The sequence below is a fragment of the Megascapheus bottae genome, chromosome 3 (assembly GCF_031878675.1).
Source record: "Megascapheus bottae isolate mThoBot1 chromosome 3, mThoBot2.hap1, whole genome shotgun sequence".
Classification (NCBI taxonomy): Eukaryota; Metazoa; Chordata; class Mammalia; order Rodentia; family Geomyidae; genus Megascapheus; species Megascapheus bottae.
Genome location: NC_143511.1, coordinates 60,473,030 through 60,500,688, shown reverse-complemented (window position 1 = coordinate 60,500,688; position 27,659 = coordinate 60,473,030). Strand labels below are relative to the sequence as shown.

The following is a 27,659-nucleotide window of genomic DNA, read 5'->3' as shown; positions in this document are numbered from 1 at the left end:
TTCACATTACTGAACATCTACCTAACATTAATAATGTCTTAAAGTGTATTCTACAATAAGGTCAAAGTTTGTTCTATACATTTTAAGTAGAATTTCTGAAATTAATATATAATCTTTTGGTGTAAGTTCATTTAGTGGAAGCTTACAGCATGAGAAAAGTAAATTTTAGCAGTTGGATGATATTTGAATTTCTGGATTAGAAATCTGGACTTACTAATTGATTGTTGAGACTTGGAATTCTCTTAGCTCATTTCTTTATAGCCATATCATAAACCTGGGTATACCAGTGGCAATTCTGTCTGCAGTTAGCCTGCAACCAGTACAATTAAAACCCAGAAAGGTCATGTGCTGCCAGAACCTACTTCAGGCCAAGTTTTGGATAATACTCAACAAGTTTTCTAGTCCTGCTATAAAATTAGCACTTAAAAATAATGTTTCTGCTAGAGTGAATGGAAAAGAGTCCTGAAAGAACAGAAAATGAGAGAACCAAAAAATTAGACTTCAGTAGTGACTCTTCTGGCAGTAATTTCAGTGGCACTTACTTTCCATAGACAAATATCGTGGGACTGGAGTTTTCAAAGTCTACTGGGATTATTATAGAATGAAGAAAAGAGACTGAATAATTCCTTTTTTTTTTTTTTAAGCCAGTACTGAGGCTTGAACTCAGGGCCTGAGCACTGAACTCAGGACCTGAGCATTGTCCTTGGGCTTTTTCAAGGCTAGATAGAACTCTACCAGTTAAGCCACACCACCACTTCTAGTATTTTCCATGTGTGTGGTACTGAGGACTCGAACCCTGGTCTTGGTGCATGGTAGGCAAGCAGTCTACCAGTAAGCCAAACTCCTAGCCCCTGAATAATTTCTTTTTAAAGATATTATTCATTAAGCTTATGAGCATTTTAGCATTTATAACATCTATTATTTGACTTATGGTAACTGGCAGACTATAGGTACATTTTAAAAAGATTCATTTGGAAAAGGTTGTTACTACCTTAGAAAACAGGATTAGAATTCAGACTGATTCAACATATGTATAGAATATCTGCTGTATGCAAGGGCTTGCCCTAGTATTCCAAAAAGGTGTGTGAGTGGGTGCATGTGTGTGTGTGTGTGAGTGTGTGTGTGTGTGTGTGTGTGTATTCTATCTAAATATCAGCATTTGCATGAAGGAACTTACAAATCTGTTGTGATAGCAATATGTAGTTAATTTCACTTTGCCTATTTTGCCTTTGGATTTGTCCAGGTGACTTAGTCTAAGATAATGACTCCTGTCTTGTCCCTCATATGACTCCAAGTTAACTACTTTGGTGTGTACTGACAGTTGGTCCAAACCTTGATCATCATAAGCTTGGGCCATTCTGTACTATTCTAGTGCCAACCCCCACACACACGCACACACGCACGCAAGTCAGTGTGGTTCGGAACAGTTTAATGGACAAGGAAGATTGGTTTTAACTGGCTTTCTCCAAAGATACTGTTGTCAAAAGTCATTAGTGATTTGACTGGAGCTTAATAACAAAATTAATGGGGTCGCTGGACATGGTAGCTCAGTCCTGTAATCCTAGCTACTCAGGAGGCTGAGATCTGAGGATGAGGGTTCAAAGCCAGCCTGGGCACTAAAGTCCTTGAGACTCTTATCTCCAGTATGGGACAATGCCCAGGGGTAGGGCAGTAGCCTTGAGCTGAAGAGCTCAGGGACAGCGCTCTGGCCCAGAATTCAAGCCTCCTACACACAAAAAATAATTAATGGGATCAAAGAAATATTGTCTTTATTGTTAATAGTTACATTGTAGTGGTGTCTAATTATCACTGAAATAATTTTGAATGGCAGCTAGGTGGGTGGGGGGAGTTCTTAAAGAAAGAAAAAAAATGTAACTGGATCATTAGCCTCAGGGATTCTGCTCATGGTCATAGGGTACTCTTTCTTGGAATCCTCTTTTTTTTTTTTTTTTTTCCCCTTTTTTGTGGGTCATGGGGCTTGAACTCTGGGCCTGGGTGCTGTTCCTGAGCTCTTCAGCTCAAGGCTATCACCCTGCCCCCTGAGCCACAGCCTCACTCCCCATTTTCTGGTGATTAATTGGAGATAAGAGTCTCTCATACTTTAGTATCCGGGCTGGCTTTGATCCTTGTTCCTCAGATCTCAGCCTCCTGAGTAGCTAGGATTATAGGCATGAGCCACTGCATCTGGCTATCTGTTTTTTTCTTGAGATTGCTTGTCTCATCAGGCCCAGTGTTCTAGGAATGTTGGTTTGGAAACTAGGCCCCTTTTTCATGTATGTCATGGAAAATTAGAAAATATAGTCAAATAAAAAGAGAAACTCTCAAGCTCTAGGGGCTGGTGTGGTTCAAGCCTATAATCCTAGTTATTCAGGTGGCTGAAATCTGGGAATATTAGTTGGGAACCAGGGTAGAAAAGTCTGGTAGAGTATCTCCAGTTAACCAATGAAAGAACTGAAATCAAGACATGTCTCACATTTTTCTTCTTTTTCTCCATCTCCTTTTTTCTTTTTACCTGCCTGCTCGCCTTCCTTCCTTCTCTTTTCCCCTTTTCTTTTTTATTTATCTTTTAAAAAGTTGTTAATATAAAAGTGTTATACAGAGAGGTTACGGTTACATAAGTCAGGTAAAGTACATTTCTTTTTGGACAATGTCACCCCTTCCGTCCCAGTCTTTCAGTTTTTTCCTCCTATCCCATCCACAAATTGTACAGTTAATTTTCAACAGTGTCTGCTATATTTGTTCACATTTTGTTTTTACATTTCTGTGTTCCCCCCATCCCCCTAAAGACAGATAAATGAACAAATAAGGCAGAAAGAAAAGAAAACAAAAACAGCATCAAAGAAAAAAAATGTTGTTTTCATTTCCTGGAGTTTATTTCTATACCTCTTTTCTTTTGGTAGTCCTAGGGCTTGAACTCACTGTCCCTCTTCTTTTTTGCTCACAAGTACTGCTCTACCACTGGAGCCAGGGCTCTGCCTTCAGCTTTTTTGCTGGTTAATTGAGATTGATTAATTGGTTAAATGAAAGTAGATTAATTGATCTAGTAGAACATACTGAGTTAAGGTTTGAATAAGAGGTCTTAGTTTCAGATCTACTTTACTGATTGCTACGTTATGTGTTTCTGTTTATTTTGTTTTCTTCTATTGAAAAGTATGAATAACAATCCATCCTGTGGCCAGGTACTCATATCTGTAATCTTTGCTACTTGGGAAGCTAAATTTGGAGGGCTATGGTTCCAGGCCAGTCTGGAAAAAACTAGTTTGAGACTCCATCTCAACAGAGAACCCTGGATGTGGTGACACACACTGATCATTCAGCTACAGTGGGAAATAGTAACAGGAAGATCATTGTTTAGGCTATCCGGGGCAGAAGAATAAAATAAAAATGAAACAGGAGCCTACCTCAGATATAACTAGAGTAGAAAGGGCTGGAGAGCCACTTGACTAGCCAAATGTGAAGCCCTGAGTTCAAACTCTAAAACTAACAATAAAAATAGTCCATCTCCTGTAAGATTATTATTATTGCTATTATTATTATTTTGCAAGTTGTGGGGCTTGAACTCAGGGCCTGGGCACTGTCCTCAAGGTTTCATTCTACCACTTGAGCCACAGGACCACTTCCATCTTTTGTTTTTTGTCATGGCACTTGTACTCTGAGCCTCGGTGGTGTCCTTGAGCTCTTCAGCTCAAGGCTACTGCCCTCCCCCTTGAGCCACAGCACCACTTCTGGTTTTCTGGTGGTTAATTGGAGATAAGAGTCTCACAGACTTTTGTGCCCAAGCTGGCTTTGAGTCACAGTCCTCAGATCTCAGCCTCCTGAGTAGCTAGGATTCTAGGTGTGATCTACCGCACCTGGCATTGGCTTTTTCTGTGGATGTGGTACTGAGGAATCAAACCTGGGACTTCATGCATGCTAGCTGAGCACTCTACCACAGGTCATGCTCCTTGTCCCTATAAGATTATTTTTGAAGATTAAATAGAATAATGGTTGTAAAAGCATTTTAATTGGTAAAGCAGTTCAAATGCAAGGAATTACAGCATATTAACTTTTCCTCTTTTTTTCTTGTAGGTAGTGTTGGTGCTTCTTTTCAGTGCCAGTCCATCCATCACGACCACATTTGTCATGATGACAGTGACAAGGTGAGGTCCATGTTGATGACAATGCATGCCATCCTTATATTTCTGGATTCACTTGCATAACTCTGGACCTAGAACTAAGAGTTTGACTTGCTGGGTGCAGTGTTCAGGTGCAGAAGACCTTATAAGTTTGGCCTAAGGATTCCCTTGGGAAAAAGTAGACTGAACTCTTAGTCCTCCATTTCCCTATTTCTATTTCTTTTCTTTAGTCTTACACAATCTACATTTTTTTTTTTTTTGCCAGTTCTGGGGCTTGAACTCAGGGCCTGACCACTGTCCTTGTGCTCTCTCAAGGCTAGAGCTCTACCACTTGAGCCACTGAACTCCTTCCAGCCTTTTTCTATGTATGTGGTACCGAGGAACCAAACCTGGGTCTTTGTGCATGCTAGGCAAACACTTTTTTTTTGTCGATCATGGGGCTTGAACTCTGGGCCTGGGGCACTTTTCCTGAGATATTCAGCTCAAGGCTACTGCCCTATCCCTTGAGCCACAGCACCACTTCTGTTTTTTTAGTGGTTAATTGGATGTAAGAGTCTCTCAGACTTTAGTTTCTGGGCTGGCTTTGAACCATGATCCTCAGATCTCAGCGTGAGCCACCTCACCTGGCTAAAGCAAGCACTCTTACCACTAGGCCAAACTTCTGGCCCACAATCTAATTTCAATATATGAACATATACTTTCCAAATATAGTTATCTGGGCAACTTGCATTTGTTTTTGTTTTTCTTTTCTTTTCTTTGCCAGTCCTGGGGCTTGGACTCATGGCCTGAGCACTGTCCTTGAGCATTCCTCACTCTACCACTTGAGCCACAGCACCACTTCTTTCTTGTTCTATTTATAGGGTACTGAGGAATCGAACCCAGGGCTTGATGAATGCTAGGCAAGCACTCTACCACTAGGCCATGCTCCCGGCTCAAGATATGTCTTCTTAATTTTTTTTTGCCAGTCCTGGGCTTGAGCTCAGGGCTTGAGCACTGTCCTTGGACTTTCTCAAGGCTAGAGCTCTACCACTTGAGCCTCAGCACCACTTCCTGCTTTTTGCTATGTATGTGGTACCGAGGAATCAAACCTGGGTCTTCGTGCATGCTAGGCAAGCACTCTACCACTAGGCCAAACTCCCTGCCCCAAGATATGTCTTCTTATACATTGTCTTTTTCAAATGTTTTTTTTACAAAACCCAAATTAAATCATGATTCACGTATGATGGAGAGTGGGGTAGGATAAAGCCTGCTATGGACTTGAGTTTGGTTTCATTTTTTAAATTATGTCTCAACTGTTAGTGATTTTGTTTCATTATGTTGTATTTTGTTTCTGTTCTTTTTTCTTTTTCCCCTTTTATTTTGGCAGGGGTGTGTGTGTGTCTGGGAGAGTACTGGTCTTGAGACTTCAACTCAAAATGAATGCTGTCCCTGAGGTTTTTTGTTTTGCTAAAAGCTCTTGTTCTACCACTTGAGCCACAGCTGCACTTCTAGCTTTTTGTGGGTTAATAGGAGTCTCATGGACTGTCTGAGTTGTCTTTGAACTTTGATCCTCAGATCTCAGTCTCCTGAATAGGCCTAAGCTATCAGTGCCTGGCTCTGCCTGTCCCATCTTTTTTTTTTTTCCTTTGCCAATCCCAGGGCTTGAATTCAGGGCCTGGTCACTGTCCTTGAACACTTTTTTTCTCAGGGCTAGTGCTCTGCCACTTGAGCCACAATGCCACTTCTGGCTTTTTTCTGTGTATGTGATAACGAGGAATTGAACCCAGGGCTTCATGTACGCTAGGTAAACACTCTTACCACTAGGCCAAATTCCCAGCCCCCTATTCTTTTTATCTTTAAAGAAACTTGGTCTTGGGAGCTTCCTAATACTCATCATCAGCTTTGATGACCTGACCTTTGTGCTAGCTGGATGTTTTGGCACATCTGGCTGGTGATAGTGGATTGTCTTAAATTTAGTCTTTTCCACTATCATTTTTTAGAGGTTTTCCTCTTATTTCCTATGTGTCACTGCCTCTTTTGGTAATTCCAAGTTCAGACTAGTCCAAGCAATTTTAATTTCTTGTTTTGGTCAAGAGCCTCTTCCCAGCTAGATGCTGGTGGCTCACACCTGTAATCCTAGCTACTCAGGAAGCTGAGATCTTGAAGACTACACTTCAAAGACAGTCTTGGCTGGAAAGTACATGAGACTTATCTCCAATTAACCATCAGAAAATGGAAGTGGCACTGCTGCTTAGAGTGTCCAAGCCCTGAGTTTCAACTCTACAACCAACAATAACAAAAAATGAGAGAGTTGAAACCTGGGTCCTTTAGGCCACCTCCAGCTGCTTCTGTGGGTAATGTTCTGAAGGGTCCACTAACTATCAAAAGCTAGTTCATAGTTTGCTTGTGCCTCCCTGTTGAACAAATGACACATCCATTTTGGAATTACTTTGTTGCTTAGTGATGAAGCCAGTAGTTTATTTCCAGTTTCCATCAAGCCCCACAGCTACCAAAAAAAAAAAAAAAAAAAAAAAAAAAAAAGAAAACCCTCTTCCCTTATTATGCTGCAGCTAACTAGATGAAGAGGTTGGCTGAAAAACTTGGTTGTTGGTGATTCATTCCTGTAATCCTAGCTGGTCACAGCTTAAAGCTTGAAGCTGTGAGACTTCTGGCTTTTTCTCTGTATGTGGTTCTCTGGAATGGAAACCAGGGCTTCATTTATGCTAGGTGCCAGTCCTGGGCTTGAGCTCTGGGCCTGAGCACTGTCCTTGGACTTTCTCAAGGCTAGAGCTCTACCACTTGAGCTTTAGCACCACTTCCAACTTTTTTCTATGTATATGGTACTGAGGAATCGAACCCGGGCCTCCGTGCATGCTAGGCAAGCACTCTACCACTAGGCCAAACTCCCGGCCCCCATTACTTTATATTTTTAATGTTCATTTAGTTGCCTTGCATCCCCCCCACCCCCACTTTCTTTCTTTGCCAGTCCTGGGGCTTGATCTCAGGGCCTGAACATTGTCCTTGGGCTTTTTTCTCAAGGCTAGTCCTCTACCACTTGAACCACAGTACCACTTCAGGCTTTTTCTATGTATGTGGTACTGAGGAATCCAACCTGAGTCTTTGAGTCTTTGTATAGGTATAGGCAAGCGCTCTACCACTAGGCCAAACTCCTGGCCTCTTTTTCTTTTTTAAAAAAATGTTCATTTAAAGAGCCACAATACATAATTTCTAGGTACAAATACTTTATTACGTATTTGAGTATCTTTTATGTTAAGAATCATTCTAGGTATTTTAGACAGTTCACTGAACAAAATGGAATTTGCTTTTCTTTTTTCTTTTCTTGTTTTTTTGCTGGTCCTTGGGGACTTGAACTCAGGCCTGGGCACTGTCCCTGAGCAGCTTTTGGTGCTCAAGGCTAGCACTCTGCCACTCGAACTACAGCACCACTTCTGGCTTTTTCTGAGTGGCTTATTGGAAACAAGTGTCTCATGGACTTTTCTGCCCCGGCTGGCTTCAAACTTTGGTCTTCAGATCTCAGCATCTTGAGTAGCTAGGTTTACGGGTGTGAGCCACTAGCACCTGGTGAGTTGTTTGCTCTTTTGCAACATGCTTTTCCCCAATGGGAGAGATAAGGCAATAAAGCTACTATTAATGGCTGCTTGCATTATGAAAAACAAAAAGCAGAGAAGTATTGGAAAAAGTTAACCTTTTAAAACAGTTACAACACCTTATCCAACAGGGATTGCCTTATTTCCATTTTTTATGTTAGTAATTTTAGACAGATTAATTTGTCTGAGATTACAGTTGACAGATAGTAGTACAACTGATATTGAAACAAGTTGTGGAGACCCTAGAGATTAGTTGGTGGGCAGTGTTTTAAATCGTTTTTACCTAGATCCTTTTGGTATTAGTTTTTCTGACTCGTGACTGTTATTACCCAAATAGTAATGAATAGTTATTGTGACTGTTTGTTAGTCTAAATAGTCAGACTGCTCTGCCATGACATCCCTTTCTTGCTTCATGTCAGAAATCTGTGCTTTTTTTTTTTTTTTTTTTGGCCAGTCCTGGGGATTTAACTCAGTGCTTGGGCATTGTCCTTGAGCTTTTTCAAGGCAGTGCTCCATCACTTGAGCCACAGCACCACTGCAGGCTTTTTCTGTGTATGTATTACCAAGGAGTCGAACCCAGGGCATCAGGCATGTTATGTCAGCACTCTATTGCTAGGCTACACTTCCAGCCTTCTGTGCTTCTTTTTAAGAAATGTAGTATGTTTCTAGATATGATATTCATAATAGAAATATTTCAATAATGCATAAAATGTATAATAATTTAGGTCTTATCAGATCACATTGAAGCTCAATTAGAAAATATGCCTCGGTCAAATACCTCATTGACCTGTGAAGTAACCCCAGAAAGCAACACGAAAAGAACATGTGCTTCAAAGCATTCCAAGTTAAAATTCCAGCTGTACCACATAGTAAACCATATGATTTCTTATTTGTTAAAGAGGAATGATAGCCACATCCTATTATATTTATGAATGATAGCAAGAATATTACAGTAATGTTATTGAGTTTATTTCTATGTTCCATGCACTTCTCTAAGCAGTAAATACTCTACTACTTAAGTGTGGGTACTATTGCTTCCTACATTTAAAGAGGATGATGAACCTGTTAGACAAATAATTTGCTATGTTACCACATACTAGCAAGTGGTATAAGTGTTGTAGAGATTGGAACTTAGGATTTTTTACCTGGTAAGAAAGGAGAATTTGTGTGTGGGAGGGGCGGGGTTATGATAGATTCTTATCTGTGTATGGTGCTTGATGTAGTTGTTACTATGCTTAGATTCTATATTTAGAACATCAAAATCAGTGAATTCATCAAAAAATTTAACATTCACACTTTCCTTTTTTTTTTTTCCTTGCTAGTCCTGGGCTTGTGCTCAGGGCCTGAGCACTGTCCTTGGGCTTTCTCAAGGCTAGTTTTCTACCACTTGAGCCATAGTACCACTTCTAGCTTTTTTTTCCCCCTATGTATGTGGTACGGAGGAGTCAAACCCATGTCTTTGTGCTTTCTAGGCATGCACACTACAACTAAACCAAACTCTTGGCCTCGTTTTTTTCTTTTCTTTTTCTGTTGATCATGGGGCTTTGAACTTGGCCTGAGTGCTGTCCTTGGGCTCTTCAGCTCAAGGTTACTGCCCTAACCCTGGAGCAACAGCACCACTTCAGGTTTTCTAGTTGTTGATTGGAAATAAGAGTCTTACGGACTTTAGTGCCCATGCTGGCTTTGGACTGCGGGCTGGCTTTGAACTGGCTTTGAACTGCGATCCTCAGATCTCAGCCTCCTTTGTAGCTAGGATTACAGGCATGAGCCACCACGCCCTGCGGGGGGCAGACCTTGGAGTTGAACTCTGGGCCTAGGTATTGTCCTGGGATACTCTTTGCTCAAAGCTAGCACTCTTGCCACTTGAGCCACATTGCCACTTATGGCTTTTTCTTTTTTCTTAAAAATTTTTTTTTCTTTTTTTTGCCAGTCCTGGTGCTTGAACTCAGGGCCTGAGCAACAGTGGGCACCAACGCCCAGCTTGTGATTGAATCTTGAAGGTCTTCTAAGTGTTGTAGCAATCTGGACAAGTATATACTTGAGTTTCTGCTTTTCAAGTCTTTTCTTATTTAAAAAGTCTATTACTTGTTTAACATACTAGGAAACAAGATCAAATATGACTTTTTTTTTTTTTTTTGCCAGGCTTGGGCTTGGGCTCAGGGCCTGAGCACTGTCCTGGGACTTTCTCAAGGCTAGAGCTCTACTACTTGAGCCTCAGCACCACTTCCAGCTTTTTTCTATGTATGTGGTACCGAGGAATCGAACCCAGGTATTTGTTCATGCTAGGCAAGCACTCTACCACTAGACCAAACTCCCGGCCCCCAAATATGACTTTTAATGGAACGTTTATGGCTATTTGGCAGAAGCCAGAACAACTTTTTTCTTCCTGATAATAATTCTGCTTTGCATTTAGAATGTTTTCTTGTGTATGTGTGCATGTACATAGGTGTGCATTTGTGTGTGGGGAGGGTGTGTATGTATGTGTGTATGGGTATTTATGGTAGAAGATGTGAGAATAGGATTACATGCAGTAATGGCTGTTGGGCTACAAGGATAATGGATTTGTTTCATACAGGCTTCTATTTTTCCCTCTTCCTGGTGGATAACACTAATGGGTCAGTATTCTTTTCTGCTGAATGATAGTCTCAGAGCCCTCTTTGACATGGTTTTCTATAGGTTAGTCTGTCTGTCTATCTATCTAGTACTGGTCCTAAAGCTTGAATTGAGGACCTAAGCACTGTCCAGAGCTTTTGTGCTCAGGGCTAGTGCTCTACACCTTGAGCTACAGCTCCATATCTAGCTTTTTGATTTTTAATTGGAGCTAAGCATCTTATGGACTTTCTTGCCAGAGGTGGCTTTGAACCCCAATCCTCAGCCTTCTGAGCAATTAGGATTACTTACATGAGTCACCATCACCTGGCTACTCACACATGCTTATGCTCACACAGTGTTTGAGGCTTGAACTCAGAGCCTGGTCTTGTCTCTGAGATTCTTTCTCTCAAGGCTACCACTCTACCATTTGATCCACAGCACCATTTCTGGCTTTTTCTGAGTTTGTTGTTGTTGTTTGTTTTTTTAATTGGAAATAAGAGTCTCATGGACTTAACTGCCTGGGTTGGCTTCTAACCAAAATCTATAGATCTCAGCCTCTTCAGTAGCTAGGATTACAAGTGTGAACCACCAGCACCCAGATTCTACCATTTTTAATTGAGGAGATGACAAATTTCTTTATTTTTATTTTTTGTCAGTCATGAGGCTTGAACTCTGGACCTAGGTTCTGTCCCTGAGCTGTTTAGCTCAAGGCTACTGCCCTATCCCTGGGTCCACAACACCACTTCCGGTTTTCTAGTAGTTAATTGGAGACAAATGTCTCAGGGTCTTTAATGTCTGGGCTGGCTTTGAACTGAGATCCTCAAATCTCATCCTCCTGAGTAGCTAGGATTACGGGCCTGAGCCACCACATCCGGTCACAAATTTCTGATAGTAATCACAGACTGAATTTTCAAACATTCTCAAATAGTACTGGTTAAGGAACAAGAAATTAAACATACAAAAACTTCTTTCCACCATGCCTGGCTTAACATACAAAAACTTTTATAGATGGCTTTTAAGGGACGTAAGTCTTGAAGCCTTTGGTTTGTTGTTGTTGTTGTTTTGGGGGGGCAGTCCTGGGGGTTGAACTCAGGGCCTAGGCACTGTTCTTGGATGTTTTTTGCTCAAGGCTACCACTCTGCCACTTGAGCCACAGTGCCACTTCTCCTTCTTCCTTCCTTCCTTCCTTCCTTCCTTCCTTCCTTCCTTCCTTCCTTCCTTCCTTCCTTCCTTCCTTCTGTCCTTCCTCTCTCTCTCTCTCTCTCTCTCTCTCTCTCTCTCTCTCTCTCTCTCTCTCTCTCTCCTTTCTTTCTTTCTCTCTTTCTTTCACTCTTTCTTTTCTTTTCTTTCACCAGTCCTGGGGCTTGAACTCAATGCCTGAGCACTGTACTAGGGCTTTCTCAAGGCTGGAGCCCCACCACTTAAGGCACTGCACCACTTCTGGCTTTTTCTGTGTATGTGGTTCTAAGAAATCGAACATAGGTCTTTGTGTATTCTGGGCAAGCACTCTACCACTACGCCAAACTCCTAACCCCACACTTCCAGCTTTTTCTGAGTATGTGCTACTGAGGAATCAAACCCAGGGCTTCATTCATGATAGGCAACTAAGCCACGCTCTTGGCCCCCTCATCTAGTCTTGATTAGTTCTTTCCACCCACCCACCTCATGAATATTCTTGGCAAATTTTGTTTTCTCATGGCTGTGCGACCAGGATTGGGCACTTCCTTGCTACTGGCCAGCTACAAAGCTCAGAAGGTATTAGCACTTCTCTTCATGTGGTTCTCTTCATGTGGTTGTGTTCATTTTTTTTTTTTTTTGTCACTGTGGGACTTGAACTCTGGGCCTGGGCCGGTCCCTGAGCTCTTCAGCCCAAGGCTTCCACCTAACTCTTGAACCACAGCGGCCACTTCTGGTTTTCTCATGGTTAATTGGAGATAAGAGTCTCATGTTCTTTAGTGCCCAGGCCAGCTTTGAACCGTGATCCTCAGATCTCAGCCTCCTGAGTAGCTAAGATTATAGATGTGAGCCACCACACCTGGCAATTTGGAGCCCTTCCCTTAAAGCCATATTCCCAACCTATTTTGGGATTGGGTTATGGCTAGACCATGATTCTCATATATTATGTTTCCTAAATAATTAAAATGACAGGAATGTGCCATAAAACCTAACCAGGGATTGGTTGAAAGAGTCTTGCTAACTTTTTTCCCAGGATGGCTTCAAACCACCATCTTCCCTATCTTTACCTCACCTCCCATACTCAGATTAAAGGTATCAAGCCAGAACACCATGAAGAAACGAAAGGAAACAATATACCCTTTCAACTAGCAATTCTGCTATGCATTTAGTTTCAGTTATATTTTCAAATGCGTACTGAGTTACACCTATGTTCAAGAGTATTCATGTTATCTTTATAATATCAGAGCAATGAAAAAAACCTAAATGTAAGAAAGTATCTTAAGAATACAAGATGGTTTATACAATAGCTAATAGGTTTGTTGAAAACAGTAACCTAGATCTATGTGTGGTTAGCTTTCTTTTTTTTTGCCTCTGGCTATCCAGTGTATTTGATAAAACTGTAGTAGCAAATGTTATTCCCTGATATAAAGCTGATGGAATAATATTACAGTGAGAGTTATTACTACAAGAACGATTGTTTTTAAGTTGCTCTGTTCTCCAGAATAGAGTAAGAACTCTGCTCTAAAGGTTATACATAAAGAAAGGTAAGACATACAAAGACCTTATTACCTCGGGGTCAGCTTCCCTATATTGTTGTTCTCCAAGGACTGAATATACTGTGATGTGCAATTCGTGTTTTATTTGCACTCTTGGTTTTTCCCTGCTGGTTTGTTATGGACTTTATATGCATCATTTGTTCTGTATTTCTGGTATGGTATGGGTCTCTTTTTTTCTGCATTGTCTGTTTACCCTAGACACACAGGTTTATTCATTCTTTTCCTTTGAATTACTTCTCTGAAAGCTTTTCACCCTGAATTTGCTTTTACTCCTTAAACATCTCATTGTTGTAGGAGCTTTTGCTCCTTTATCCCAGTTGCAGTCATCTGTTGACTTGCCTGCATCAAAGTCCAATTGATAACCTGTTTATGTATTGAAACTTTCAGTGGACTTGGATTTGGATGGACCTTTGCTGCCCCCTTCCGGTCTTGAGCAGCTTCAACTGGCAGCTTTTTTTCCACATAGATTTAACTTTCTGGGTGAAACTGCTCATGCTTATTGTTTTGCAGTAGATTGTCTTGGCCTCCTTGTAGATACTGAATAACTTAATGGCTTGGGTCAGTACATCTTTACCTGCAGAAGTTTTATCATATTAGGTTCTTTTAGCTTGTTTTTTTGGAAGAAAGTAGAGCAAGCTTTAGTGGGAAAGTGAAAGTTATTTTTGCCTTCTTTGTTATATAGTCCATTTTCTTCTGGTGGTTTTTTAGTTGTTGTTTTTTTGTTTTGTGTTTCATTTCTTTTTGGAAACTAGATTTACAGGTTACTACTGTGAAATATTTATATATTATTAGTTGTACTATTTATTGAATACATGGCATGTAGTTCTTTTCCTCTTTCTCCTTTATAATACCTCAATTTGGACTTGGGGTTTTCTGTTTGCTAGGTAGGCACTGTACCATTTGAACTATGCCCCCAGCCCATATGGTATGTAATGTTTATGATCTCTTGGTAAATTCAGTGAGACTTAGTTCTTGACTTTAGGAAGTTTACTGTTTATTTGACAAGTATCAAATAAATACTAACTTGCAATGCTACTTTAGAACACTGGAAATTAGACCACACAGAAAAGGCCTATTACTTAGGAATGGAGGTTGAAGTTTTTGGAGTGGGTTATAATCAGTAGGCATAATAATTGTATTCTAGTAGAGAGCTGGTTTCTTATTAATAGAGGCCTGGGATTCAGCACGAAGACCTTTACCCTCCCAACGTGTACTGAGCAAGTGATTTTGTGTGTGTCTGTGTCTTGGTGTTTTAATATAGGGTCTTGCCCAAGGTGGCCTCAAATAATGATCCCTCCTCTACCTCAGTCTTTCATAGGTGTATATTACCTTGTCAGGCTTGGATAAGTGATTAAAAATTTTTTTTGGAGATGTTGGAGTTAGAATTCAAAATCTTACTCTTGCTAGGTAGATACTCTACAACTTGAGCTATGCTCTCAGCTCTAGTATCTCTCTCTTATCCCCTCCCCCTCTTCACTTCTCTACCTTTCCACCTCTTCCTCCTTTTCTTCCCTCTCCCTCCTTCCCCATCCCCTTCTCGTACCATAATGATAAGGTTAAACTCCATGAGCATGATGCGTGCTCAGCTTGCTTGATGGATGAGTACTCTGTTACTTGAGCCTTGCCTCCAGCCCAGCTTTCTTCTTTTGTGCCAATCCTGGGGCTTGGACTCAGGGACTGGGCACTGTCTCTGAGCTGTTATGTTCAATGCTAGTGGTCTGTCATTTGAGTATAACACTACTTCCAGCTTTTTTATAGTTTGTTGGACTTAAGAATCTCATGGGCAAAGCCTGCCCAGGCTGGCTTTGAACTGTGCTCCTAAGATTACAGGTATGAGCAACCAGTGCCCTGCTGGCTCAGCTTCTTTGCTGGTTAATTGGAGTCTTGTGGCCTTTTCCCCAGTCTGGTTTAGAAATATCAATCCTCCAGGCCTCTACCTTCTGAATAGCTAGGATTACAGGAAAGCCACTACCTCCTAGCTTACCTGCTAATTATGTCTTTCAATAGAAAGTGACCCTCTTTCCATCTTTGTACATACTCTGTGTTCCAGAATGTCTCCAGTGGGTATCAGTAAAAGACAAAGCAGAACTACAAAGTGCCCTCAGGAGCTTAACCGAGTTCAACAGAGAAATTACACATGTAATGCTGTAAGATGTTGTGATGGAAAATATGCAAAGGGACAAGGAAGGTAGCATATGTAGCCCCATAGTGTTGGCTTTTCATTGTTTTGCTAAATCCTGATATCTAGAAAAGTCAAAATAATGAGAGAGTAAATCTCATATTTACTATTTGGCAGAATACTAAGTAACACTTATATAATGCTTGTTTATAATTATTTTTATGCAGTGGGCTGGAAAATGTATTTACAGAAGTAATGCCTTCCAAATCCACATAATGTGAGGTGGTTTTCTAAAAGATTATGAATGGAGAATGAGATGTACGTTTTATACATTGTAAGGTTGTAGTTTTTGCTTAGTTAGAAATAAAAGAGGCTGGGAGTGTTGCCTAGTGGTAGAGTGCTTGCCTAGAATGCACTAAGCCCTGGGTTTGATTCCTTAGTACCACATATACAGAAAAAGCCAGAAGTGGTGGTACTGTGGCTCAAGTAGTAGAGCATTAGCCTTGAGCTGAAGAACTCAGGGACAGCACCTAGGTCCAGAAAAGAAATAAAAGACAAAGTCTGGTTGGATACACATAAAGAAATTTATTTCCAAGTACAATTTGATAGTAATGAATTATCTCACACTCTTATAGTAACACTTTCATACAAGAGAATAGAGGGGAGAAGGAGAGAAAGAACGTGATAGAGCGCGCAGTGAGTGAGCATGGGTGCACATCTGAGGCATTTTCTATGGCTAAAAAAAAAAATCTTTGTGCTGGTGAGAGCAAAAGAAAGGGTGAGGTTGTCCAAAAAGAAATGTACTTTTTTTGTGTGTGTGTGAGTCATGGGGCTTGAACTCAGCCTGGGTGCTGTCCCTAACTTCTTCAGCTCAAGGCCACCACCCTACCCTTGAGCCAAGCCCTACTTCCCTTTTTCTAGGGGTTAATTGGTAATTGGAGAGTCTCAGGTCCTTTTGTGCTGTGACTGGCTTTGAACCTTGATGCTCAGATCTCAGCCTCCTGAGTAGCTAGGATTACAGGTGTGAGCCACTGTGCCTTGCTGAAATATACTCTTTACCTGACTTGTGTAACTGTAACCCTTCTTTAAACCTTTATAATAGCAATTTTAAAATATTTACAAAAGGAAAAGAAAAGAAAAGAAAAGATGAGCTGTGCACTAGTGGCTCCTGCCTGTAATCCTAGCTACTCAGGAGGCTGAGATCTGGGGATTCCAGTTCAAAGCCAACCTGGGCACAAAAGTCTGTGAGAATCTCATCTCCATTTAACCGCCAGAAAACCGAAAGTGGGGCTGTGGCTCAAGTGGTAGAGCAGTGGCCTTTAGCCGAAGAGCTCAACGACAACACCCCGGCCCTTAGTTCAAGCCCCATGACCCACAAAAAAGGCAGGGAGGAGATAGAGTTGCTAGTGTACTTCCTAAAGTTATAAAAGCAGCTGCCTAGCAAGTACAGGTTCTAAATTTAGAACCCAGTGTGTGAGAGAGGCAAAAGGGTAAAATTTAGCATTGAAGGGCAGAATAACTTTGCTTACTTTATGATCATTTCTAAAATCCTCTGGAGTTTCTATAGAGTAGTAGATACTTAGACTAAGCTTTTGTAGTGGCTGCTCTTAATTCTCTGTATTAGAATGGTAGAGGACATCAGGGGAAACACTGAGGGAGTTAACGTCAGATCCATTTGAAGACACTTCATTCAGCCTTTTCCTGTTTGGTAAACAATGTTTTTTTTTTCTTTTTAAAAATATAAATTATTGTGGGCCGGAAGTTTGGCCTAGTGGTAGAGTGCTTGCCTAGCATGCACGAAGGCCTGGGTTCGATTCCTCGGTACCACATATATAGGAATAAGCTGGAATTGGTGCTGAGGCTCAAGTGGTAGAGTTCTAGCCTTGAGAAAGTCCAAGGAAAGTGCTTCGGCCCTGAGCTCAAGCCCAGGACTGGCCAAAAAAAATATATATGTGTGTGTGTGTGTGTGTGTGTGTGTATTATTGTATTTTATTGTCCGGATAATGTATAGAGGGGTTACAGTTACATTTGTCAGGTAGTAGGTGCATTACTTCTCAAACCTTGATATCCCTTCTCTCTTTTCCTCTCTCCACCTCCTCCCAATCATCTTGTTTTCTCCCCTCCCTTCCCCATTGCAAACAATGTTTTGATACATTTCAACTTAGAAGGGGACTTAAATGACTCAAGTACCTTCACAAGAACAGTGTGTCAAGGAAACAGGTAGTAAAGGCAAAAAAAAATTCAATGCTGAATTGTCCTTTATGTATTTGTAATCTTGTAAAAATGATTTTTTTTAATTTTTTTTTTTTATGTTTTGCTACTTCTGGGGTTTGAGAGCCTGGGCACTGTCCTTGAGCTTTCTCAAAGCTAACACTCTATCACTTGAGCCACAGCACCACTTTGGCTTTTTCTGTGTATTTGGTACTAAGTAATCAAACCCAGGGCTTCGTGCATGCTCAGCAAGTGCTCTACCACTAGGTCACACTACCGGCCCTGTAAAACTGATGGATAATTCAGTAGTTTTACTAGCCACATTCCAACTGCAGTAGTTATATATAACTAGCTACTGCTTTCTTTTGGATAGTGCTAGATATTTAACCTTCCCATTGCAGAAAGTTTTATTAGATAGCTCTTCAACATGTCTTTCTACCTTTGTGAACAGACACCAAATACAATTTTTAGCAGGACTGTTAAGCAACTATTCTGATACAGTTTTTATCTGTCATGTTAGGTTGTCAAAAGTGACCCATCTTAGGGAGTAAAAATACTAGAGTAATCTACCTTAAAATCCTGTCTGCTCTTTGGATCTTATACCAGATTTTCTGGTTAAGAAACCTGAGAAAAAATCACAATACATATTTTAGATAGAGTATCTCACCTGGAATTTTGGCAACATTGTTTAATCTTGACCTTTAAGTTCTCAAAGTCCTTTTTAGCTGAGATGGTACCCTTTTGAGAGGTTGTAAAGAAGTTTGCCTCACAAAGGGTTGCCTGAAAGTTGACAGAAGGGCGAGGGATTCACTTAAGATCATGGATAAGGAACTCTAGAGTCTAGAGGACTGCTACAGATATTTTTTCTTTCTTTTTGCTTCTTAGACAAGCACTTGAGGAATCTGCCTTATATAATTGGCCCTCAAATGGTAATTTGCTTACCTTTTCTAATTTTTTTGTCTCCCCCCATATAGCTTATATGAAGGAAAAGCTATTCTAATGTGGTATTCATTGCATAGAGGAACTGTTTAAGTGAGATCTAAGGAAGATCTTTAATGCAAGGGGGATCCACAGCAGCAGAATACGATCCAGAAGTTAGACGTGGATTAGATACGCTGTGGGGTGAGGGTGATTGGACTGCCTTGGAAGACTGGCAGAGGACTTGGAGGGAAAATCATCTGGATAAACGGGTTACATAAGGATATAACCCCATTAATGGTGAAGGGGAAATGTTAATAGGGGCCTGTTATCACGTTGCAGTTTCCTTTTGTTCTAGAATTCTTGGGAAAATGGCTTAGTGGTAGAGTGCTTGCCTAGCATGCATAAAGCCCTAAGTTTGATTCCTCAGTACCACATAAACAGAAAAAGCCAAAAGTGGCACTGTGGCTCAAATGGTAGAGTGCTAGCCTTAAGCAAAAGCAGCTCAGGGACAATGCCCAGACCCTGAGTTCAAGCCCTAGGACTGGCAAAAACCAAAAAGTATTATTGCTGGAAATTTGATTCATCATCGCTAAGGCCACGTTTTGTTTAGGGCATTAGAGTTACAAACACAAGAATTCTGGTGTTTAGTCTAGCATAATGTACACAAATAATTACTATGTAATGTTATTCATGAGCAGAATGTACAATGTTGAGGGAGTATCTTGAAACATTTTAGTTTTGTTCCTCCATTTTGTATCCCTGAGATCCAGGGTTAAAGTAATGCTTCAGGAAGTAGAGCCTGAGTTTCCTACTGACTGGTCCTTATTTAATTTTGCCTTACTACCTTTATGATCATCTCATCTTGCTATTTGCCTAAAAAAGCCCATGACTTGCTCCTGTAGTCCTAGCTATTGAGGAGGCACAGCTGTGAGGATTGTAATTGCAAGCCAGCTTGCACAGGATAAGTCCATGAAACTCTTTACCTTCAATTAACCAGCTAATAGCTGAAAGTGGAGCTGTGGCTCAAGAGCACAAGCCTTGAGCACAAAAGCCCAAAACAGTGCTCAGGCCCCCACAAAAAAAAAAAAAATAGGCCACCTCTTCCATACCGCACTGTCGACTACAACTAGCGCACCTTCACATCAGTACCACTCAGTAACGGTTTTTCTTGTGTTAATCGAGCTAAGGTTGCAGTCGTCAATCTCATTTCACGTTCCTCAGGCTTAAGGTGCCTCCAAGTTCTACAATTTGGGTTGGAGCCTGCTTGTTCCATTGTGAGACAAAAACCTCCCTACTTCTTCGTGAATACATACATTGTGAAAAGTTAAGCGAAGGGACTGCTGTGTTTTAGAGTGAGGCACCGACCTGCAGCCTCAGAACTGAGGAGAATTAAACCTGGGAAACTCCGCCCAGCCCCTCCGAAGCCCTTTGGCTGCAGCGGCTGCAGCGGCTGGGCACTGGGGGCGGGCCGAGGTGAGCCAGGGCGGGGTTGCGCAGTGGTGCTGCGCGACAGGCTCTGTTGCCGGAACTGGTCCGAGTTGCGCGCCTGGTTGCGGGAAGCCCCGCCCCCGCTGGGTGGAAACAAAGGGGGCTCGGCGTGCCGAGGGGAAAGGGGCGGAGCGCGCTAGCGTTCCGGAGCGCGGCGCTGGCTAGGTTTGTGTGGGCGAGGGGCGGGGTGACCAGAGCCAGGGTGGGAGGAACGCGCGTCCGCCACTCTTTGGGCCTTGTAGCGAGGGGTGCCGCCTGCGCGCGCAGCGCAGGGGAGTGCGCCGGCGCGCCGAAAGGCTGGGTCCACGAGCACCGGGGCGGGGCGGGGCGGGGCGCGGCGCGGCGCGGCGGGGCGGGGCCGGGCCCCTCGTGCGGAGGTGCTGGGCTAGGTTGAGGCTGGGGCGGTTGGGACGCGGGGCAGAGAAGATGGGGCCTCCCAGGCGTTAGCCGACTCTGTTAGCTCTGTGTGTGGCCGACGATTCCTGTAGCGGCCCGTGTGATGGTGCCGGGAAGAAGGAAGCGCCGTGACAGCGCCTCAGTCGGAGCCCAGGTTCCGGGAGTGAGGAGGCCCGGGAACGGCGGAGCTGGCGAGCTGGCCTCTGGCTGGGCAGGCAGTCACAATAGGAGGCGGCGGCCCCGAGAGGAGCCGCGGGAGCAGCCCCGCAGGGCTGAGCCTCCCCTCGCAGGTACTGGCCGCTGTGGTGGCCGTTGGTTGGCTCCAGCGCGAGGGCGGGACGAGCTGCGGGCGGGCGGGAGCCTTTCGCGGCCGTTCCCAGCTGCCGGGAGGGAGATTTGGCCCGGCAGCCCGGCACTCTTTGTTCCATGGTGGGTGCGAGGAGGTGCGGCTGCAGTCAGCGGGAAGGCTGACCGCTGCCTCCTGGCAGATGGCCCTATTCTCCCTCCCTCCCTTTTAGCCGAGGCGCAGGTGAAATGATGTCACCTCGGAGAACGCAGAACCTGTTCGGAAGGGGTCCTTTCTCGTGGCTTTTTGCCCCCTCGGGTTGGTGGACAGGCTGCGCTTCGTTCTCAGTGCATGAAGTTTTCCCTTTCAGGGCTGAAGGAGAGGTTGGTTTTTGAAGCGAGAGTTTTTGAAGGCCAAAGAATAAAGTTTTTGTTTCGTGCACGCAAATTGTTGGGACAGCGCTTTTCTTGGTGTTGCAAATTTGATGTCTGCTATTTAGTAAAAGTTGGGCATGCTAGTTCTTTTCTTATAAATAGAAGTGAAAGTTAAATGCATCCTAAGAATTGCCTTTTTAAGCAGTGGATTTAGGGTGAAATTTTAAATTTACTCAACGCCCTTACGCTTATGTACGATTGTTTGTTGCCTTAAAATCTCAAGTCTACTGGGTCCTATTTGGCCTTGATTGCAAATGCTATTGTAGTTAACACATTTGCCATAAGTTCTTTTTAAATAATCCATTCACAGTTTTTGTTTCTGTTTTGGGGGAACGCTAATGGAAGAAATAGAACTTGCGTAGACATACTAATACAAGTCGAAATATAGGTATCATAATGGATACTGTAAGGTTAAACACAAAATCAAAAGGTGGAAAAATTTAACTATTTCTCCACTTCCTCCTGTCTCATATACTGTTATAATGTATTTCATCTTCTGAAAACTAACCGTGATTCTGTTCATTATAGGAGAGTCCCACTTTAAAGTTGTTTCCTATAATTTTCTGTAAAACTTTGCTAAGAGAATTGGAGGCTTTAACAGATGTTCTGCCACAGACTGGCCTTGTGGGCCTCAGATCCTCTCCTGAAAGAATTGGACTTAAAAGAATTAGACTTAATTCCACCTTCACCTCTGATACTTTCTTTGATTACAAAAGGTAACTTGTGTTCCTGTATTTGTTAAAAAAATGTACATATTCTGTTGTTGTATCTAAACTAAACTCACAGGTATTAGTCTTTGTGTGGATTGATAACTTTATCCACTGGAACAGCCTGGGGTAGACAGATTTAACTGAATCTGTGACCATCATAATGTATGGATCTTTGCCAACAGCAATGAATGAGGCTTTTAGTTATGTTACATTACTAGGCTGTTTCTATTTATGCTGATTTTTTTTTACTCTGAGAAGTATGAGTGAAAATGAAAGTCTCTCAAAGGGTTAGATAATGAAAATATTTCTAATTTGTTCCATTAGTTTCTCTGTCTTGTGTTTCCTCTGGTTGGGATAGTATTATTTTGTAATTCGTCTTGCTAGAAAGATCTTAATTATTCATGATGTTATGTGGCATGGTGTGTGGATCCATGTATATACACACATATGGCAATAGTTTTCACTGTGTGTGTGTGTGTGTGTGTGTGTGTGTGTATGTATGTATGTATGTATGTTGGTACAAGGTCTTGAACTTGGGGCTTGAGAGTTAACTATCCCTTAGCTTTTGCACTCAATGCTAGCAACTCTATCACTCTACCACAGTTCCACATCTAGCTGTTTGATGATTAATTAGGGGCAAGAATTTCACAGACTTTGCTGCCCAGACTCCTCCAAAACATGATCCTTGAATCTCAGCCTCCTAGAAGCTAGAATTATAGGCATGGGATACCAAGGCTGTTTTTTTTCTCTCTCCCCCCCCCACTCAATTTTATTCTATTTAACTTAAAGCTTGCTTAATTGCTTTCTCTCTGAAGAGAACAAAATTGATAAACATTTATTTTCACCATATAGCTTTAGTCTAGTTTGTTTATGAGGACCTGTTAAATACCTAATTTGTGGAGAGAGGAGGTAAGTCAAATGCCTAAATTCTGTAATAAGTTAATGGCTATGGAACTAGGAGTAAAAAAGAATCAGAAGTACTGTCTCATTTTCTCTCAACTCTTGGATCTTTTCTTATTCCTTTGTTGTCTGTGTCTCACTTTACAGTTCCTTATTGTTATTTTATGAAACTCAGCTGAGAAAAGGAAATGGGGGAGCCTGTCTTCTCCTGCTTTTGTGGTGCTTCTAGAAAGACCCAAGTCTACTTAGTTTGCCTTAACTCAAGAATAGGACTAATAGCTGGATTTTAGAGATCATTGTCCTAAAACTGGATGGTATTGATTTTGAGGTGTACCAGTCTTGAAAGTTTTCCCTCATAATGTCTATTGATGTGTCATGCCTTCTTCCTATGGGAAGTTAAAATTTGTATTTATTGTATAGACATTTACTACTTTAAGGATTTTTATTTGAGGTTTTGCTTTCTCTTTTGTGGTCCAGATTAGAATTCCTCTGAAGTAACACATCTCCTTTTGTGAGAAGGTCCAGAAAGGCCTGTAAAATATGTGTAGGCAGGGAGCTACAAGGTTTATGTACAAACAGCTGCAAAACTGCTCAGGTTAGCTAGGATCTTAAACATATATTATGGGTGAATGCTACTGGGAGGTATTCGTAGTAGTTTCTCTGAGCTGACCATATCTCACAAATGAAAGAGGTTAGAATTCTGTGTCATCCTGAGGAAGTTATTGATTATGCAGGCATATTAAGTACATGATTTTTTAAAGAGAAAGTCTGATTTTTATCTAATACAGTGTAATTAGCAAGGGGCATTTGTTGAGGGGGGAAGAGAGGAAGCGAACGAACATGTGCACAGGCACTCGGGGTCTGTGCAGGTACTAGGAATACTAGGAATAGAACCCCGGGTGTAGCACTAGCCTTGAGAGTGTTTTTGTTTGTTTTTTCTTTCTGCACTGGGCCACAGCTTCCCTCCTAGTTTTTAGAATTCCTTGGGAGATAAGAATCTTATGGACTTTGGGCCGGCAGTTTGGCCTAGTGGTTAAAGTGCTTGTCTAGCATGCATGAAGACCCAGGTTTGATTCCACGGTACCACGTACGTAGAAAAAAAAGCCGGAAGTGGTGCTGAGGCTCAAGTGGTAGAGCTCTAGCCTTGAGAAAATCCAAGGACATTGCTCAGGCCCTGAGCTCAAGCCCAGGACTGGCAAAAAAAAAAAAATCTCATGGACTTACCTGCCGCTAGCTGGCTTCAAATAATGATAGTTTGCTGTCCTCTCCACCCCCCCCCCAAAAGTTTATATAATCCAGACTGGCTTTGAACTTTTGGTCCTTCAATTGCCATATCCAACTTTGATAAAATAAAAATCTCATGGACTTACCCACCCCCCACCTGTGGCCTGGTTGTAGGGCTTAAGCTCTGGGCCTGGGCAGTGTCTCTTAAGCTCTTCAGCTCAAGGCTAGCCCTCTACCTCTTGAGCCACAGCATTACCAGTTTTCTGATGGTTAATTGGAGATGAGGGTCTACGAACTTTTACTGCCAGGGCTGGCTTTGAATTGTGATCCTCAGATCTCAGCCTCCTGAGTAGCTAGGATTACAGGCATGAGCCACTGGCGCCCAAAGCCTTTTTTAAAAACAGCTTTTATATATCTTTTTTTTTTTATTGTAATTAGTAAAAGGGTTACATGATATTTGCCAGATAGAAGGTGCATTAATTCACATACATTGATACCCTTTCACATGTCTTGGTACCCGTTTCCCCCCCCCCCCCCACAACCCCCCAGCTTTTATATATATATATATATATATATATATATATATATATATATATATATATATATAAATTTTTTTTTTTTAATTGTGGGGCTTGGGCTCTGGGCCTGGTCACTGTCCCTGAGCAATTCAGCTCAAGGCTACCACCCTCCCCTTGAGCCAAGCCCCACTTTCCGTTTTCTTTTTTTTTTTGCCAGTCCTGGGCTTGAGCTCAGGGCCTGAGCACTGTCCTTGGGCTTTCCTCAAGGCTAGTGTTCTACCCTGAACCACTGCACCACTTCTGATGTGGTACCGAGGAATCAAACCCGGGTCTTCATGCATGCCAGGCAGGCACTCTACCATTAGGCCAAACTCCCAGCCCATGCTTCCCATTTTCTAGAGATTAATTGGAGATGAGTATCAAGTCCTTTTGTGCCCGGCCTGGCTTTGAACCTTGATCCATCAGCCTCCTGAGTAGCTAAGGATTACAGGCCTGAGCCTCTGCACTCGGCTACAATGACACATTCTTGATCCAATGTAGTACTATCTACTTCAGTCACAAAACCCTTTTGAACTCTTGTGTATTGACATAGAGCCAGGTTAATTTATACCTTTCATAATTAAATTCCTGCAGAAACTGTTCCTTGAATTTTGTGTAATAAATTTTATTCTGATTGAATACACATATTGTGTTTTCTGCTGTTGAGTAGGACTCTTGGTATAAGTATTGATACAGTTGTATTGATAGCCTGGCATAATAGAGTAATACTTTTAACTGAGGGAAGTTATGCTGAAAATATCTAAGGCCCTCGCTTACTGCCTAATCTGGCTAGAACTGTGAGTTCATCAGGACTTGGAGTTTTCTTCCAAGCCCACTAGTTGCTAATAGAATGTCGTTTGTGTGATGGTAGGACCTTCCTCTATTTTCTTGATAGTTGTAACTTCCATTTCTCAAAGGCTCCTAGAGTCTATCCCCTTCATATGTCTTCTTACAATACAGCATCTTGTTTGAAGCTTGACTGTAGACCCTCTCAGGAATGGCCCAATTCTTCTTATAAGAGCTTTCTCTGATTTAAGACAGGACCATTTAGGATATCCCTCTTGATAAATGTAGTCATTTAATTTGGAATCCTTATTTAAATCACTCCCATTTTGAAGTATGATTTAACCTAATAACTAGGATAATATATGCACTTTCCTATGCACCTACAAGGGGTTGTGGGAGAATTAGAACAAAAAGGTGGGGACATCTTAGGTAGGTAGTCTACCACAAACATACACAAAAATATATCTTGAAGGGTTTCTTGTTTTGTTTTGGGGTTGGTCATGGGCCTTGACCTCTGGGCCTGGGCGCTGCCCCTGAGCTCAAGGCTAGTGCTTGACCACCTAAGCCATAGTGCCACTTCTGGTTTTCTGGTGGTTATCTGGTGATAAGAGTTTCATGGACTTTAGTGCCCAGGCTGCTTTGAACTGTGATCCTCAGATCTCAGCCTCCTGAGTAGCTAGGATTACAGTTAAAAGCTACCAGTGCCCAGCTTTAAAGATTTGTCCCTGTTTTCTTTGTGGGGAGCAGAACTGTGGGGACTGAACCCTCATACTCTCTAGACAAGTATTCTGTTGCGTTAGGCACATCTCTAGGTCATTTTCCTGTTGACTTTGGGCTATTTCTTGCCTTTTTGATGAAGGCTTACACTCTGCCACTTGAGTCATGCTTCAAGTTCTGGCTTTTTTGCCAGCTAATTGGAAATAGGTGTTTCACAGAGTTTTCTGCCTGGACTAACTTTGAAACTCTGTCCTCAGATCCCAGTCTTGAGTTGCTAAGATTACAAGGTATGAGCCATAAGACTGGCTTACACTTATTTTACACTTTATTTTATTTATTTTTTTGCCCAGTCTTGGGGCTTGACCTCAGGATCTTTTTTTTTTTTTTTTGCCAGTCCTGGTCTTCGTGCATGCTAGGCAAGCACTCTACCACTAGGCCAAACTCCCAGCCCAGAACTCAAGATCTTGAGTATTGTCCCTGAGCTTCTTTTGCTCAAGGCTAGCACTCTTTACCACTGGAGCTACACTACCACTTCCATCCTTTTCTGTTTATGTGGTACTACGGAATTGAACCCAGGACTTCATGAATGCATGGCAAACACACTACCACTAAGCCACATTCCCAGCCCTACATTGGCTATTTTGAGGGCGAGGTGGTGGTAGTGTCGGTTGTGGGGCTTGAACTCTGGGCCTGGGCACTATCTCTGAGCTCCTCAGCTCAAGGCTACCGCTCTACCCCTTGAGCCACGACGCCACTTCCAGTTTTCTGGTGGTTAATTGGCGATAAGAGGCTAACGGACTTTTGTGCCCAGCTGGCTTTGAACTGCCATCCCCAGATCTCAGCCTCCTGAGTAACTAGGATTACAGGCAGGAACCACCAGCACCGGGCTAATCTTTGTATTTTCTTTCCCTTTTATAAAACTCTTGGCTTCTGGGAGACAGTCAATAGGTATTCCTTGATTTAGCAATGTATACTCCCTCGTACTGATAGTGGATACTGGGACATTTATTTTTGTGGTAGAGAAATAAGTCTTAGCTTATGTCCAGAACATTTTATGTAACAAATTAACAACTAAAATTCCTGTTCTTATGTGTTTTACTGGAAATATTTTTACCCTTACCAATAGATTTGGCTACTTACCAAGTTAATAAATAGTAAACCATCAATAAATGAACTAAATGAAGGTTATTACAGCAAATATGCTAATATAATTAGCATTTGACTTCATGCTTTTCTCTTTTTCACTGTCTAGCTGTTCTGAACGTTTTACCATTTCTTCACTACTACATTGTTGTCCCTTGCCAAACCACTTAGTGCTTGCTATTTTCAGAGTACTTATATTGTACAATGGTTTCCTTTTGCTTTTTTAAAATACCATATTGTTAAAGGTAGGAAACCATGCCCTTTTTGTCTGTCACCTGTGGACACTTAAAATGAATTTGTAAAACAGCAGTGTTAGAGCAAAAAAAATGTTAATGTAGAGACAAGCCCATAGCCTTTCAGTGTTATAATCATGAGATAGTCATGATTGTTAGAATGCTATATAATGAGTTAAATGGGACTCATAGTCAAGTCAAGTATTTGAAAGAGTCATTTACTCGGGTTTATCTTGTTCGTTATTCCTTAGGAAGGTTGCTGGCTTAGGTTTAGCTGCTGTTGGTGGTGGGTTTTTGTTTTTATTTTTTGGGGGGGGGGAAGATAGGGTATCTGTGTAGTCCAGGCTTGCTTGTAACCTGCCTCAGTCTATGGAGTGCTAAAATTGCTAGGTTTACAGAGTACTGTGAATATATTCCCAGTTAAACATGAGGTGGCTAAATGTCATACAGTATACAGTTGTAGGTATTATAGGGATGGAAGTTTTACCACAAATATTGTAAAGTCTTG

General features: G+C 41.9%; 1 protein-coding gene across 8 annotated transcripts in view; it reads left to right on the top strand.

The window, feature by feature from the left end:
* Rnf38 (ring finger protein 38) overlaps positions 1–27,659 on the top strand; it is a 100,102-nt gene that overhangs the window by 28,952 nt on the left and 43,491 nt on the right. For 3 of the 8 annotated variants that reach the window (XM_090330260.1, XM_090330261.1, XM_090330262.1), the window contains exon 2: positions 4,069–4,139. In XM_090330260.1, coding sequence (XP_090186386.1) covers positions 4,069–4,139 — 71 coding nt within the window. Of the gene's footprint in view, positions 1–4,068; positions 4,140–19,835; positions 19,931–20,358; positions 20,452–21,485; positions 21,598–27,659 lie in introns of those variants that run through there. The other 5 variants (XM_090330267.1, XM_090330266.1, XM_090330265.1 and 2 more) reach the window with 3 other exon arrangements.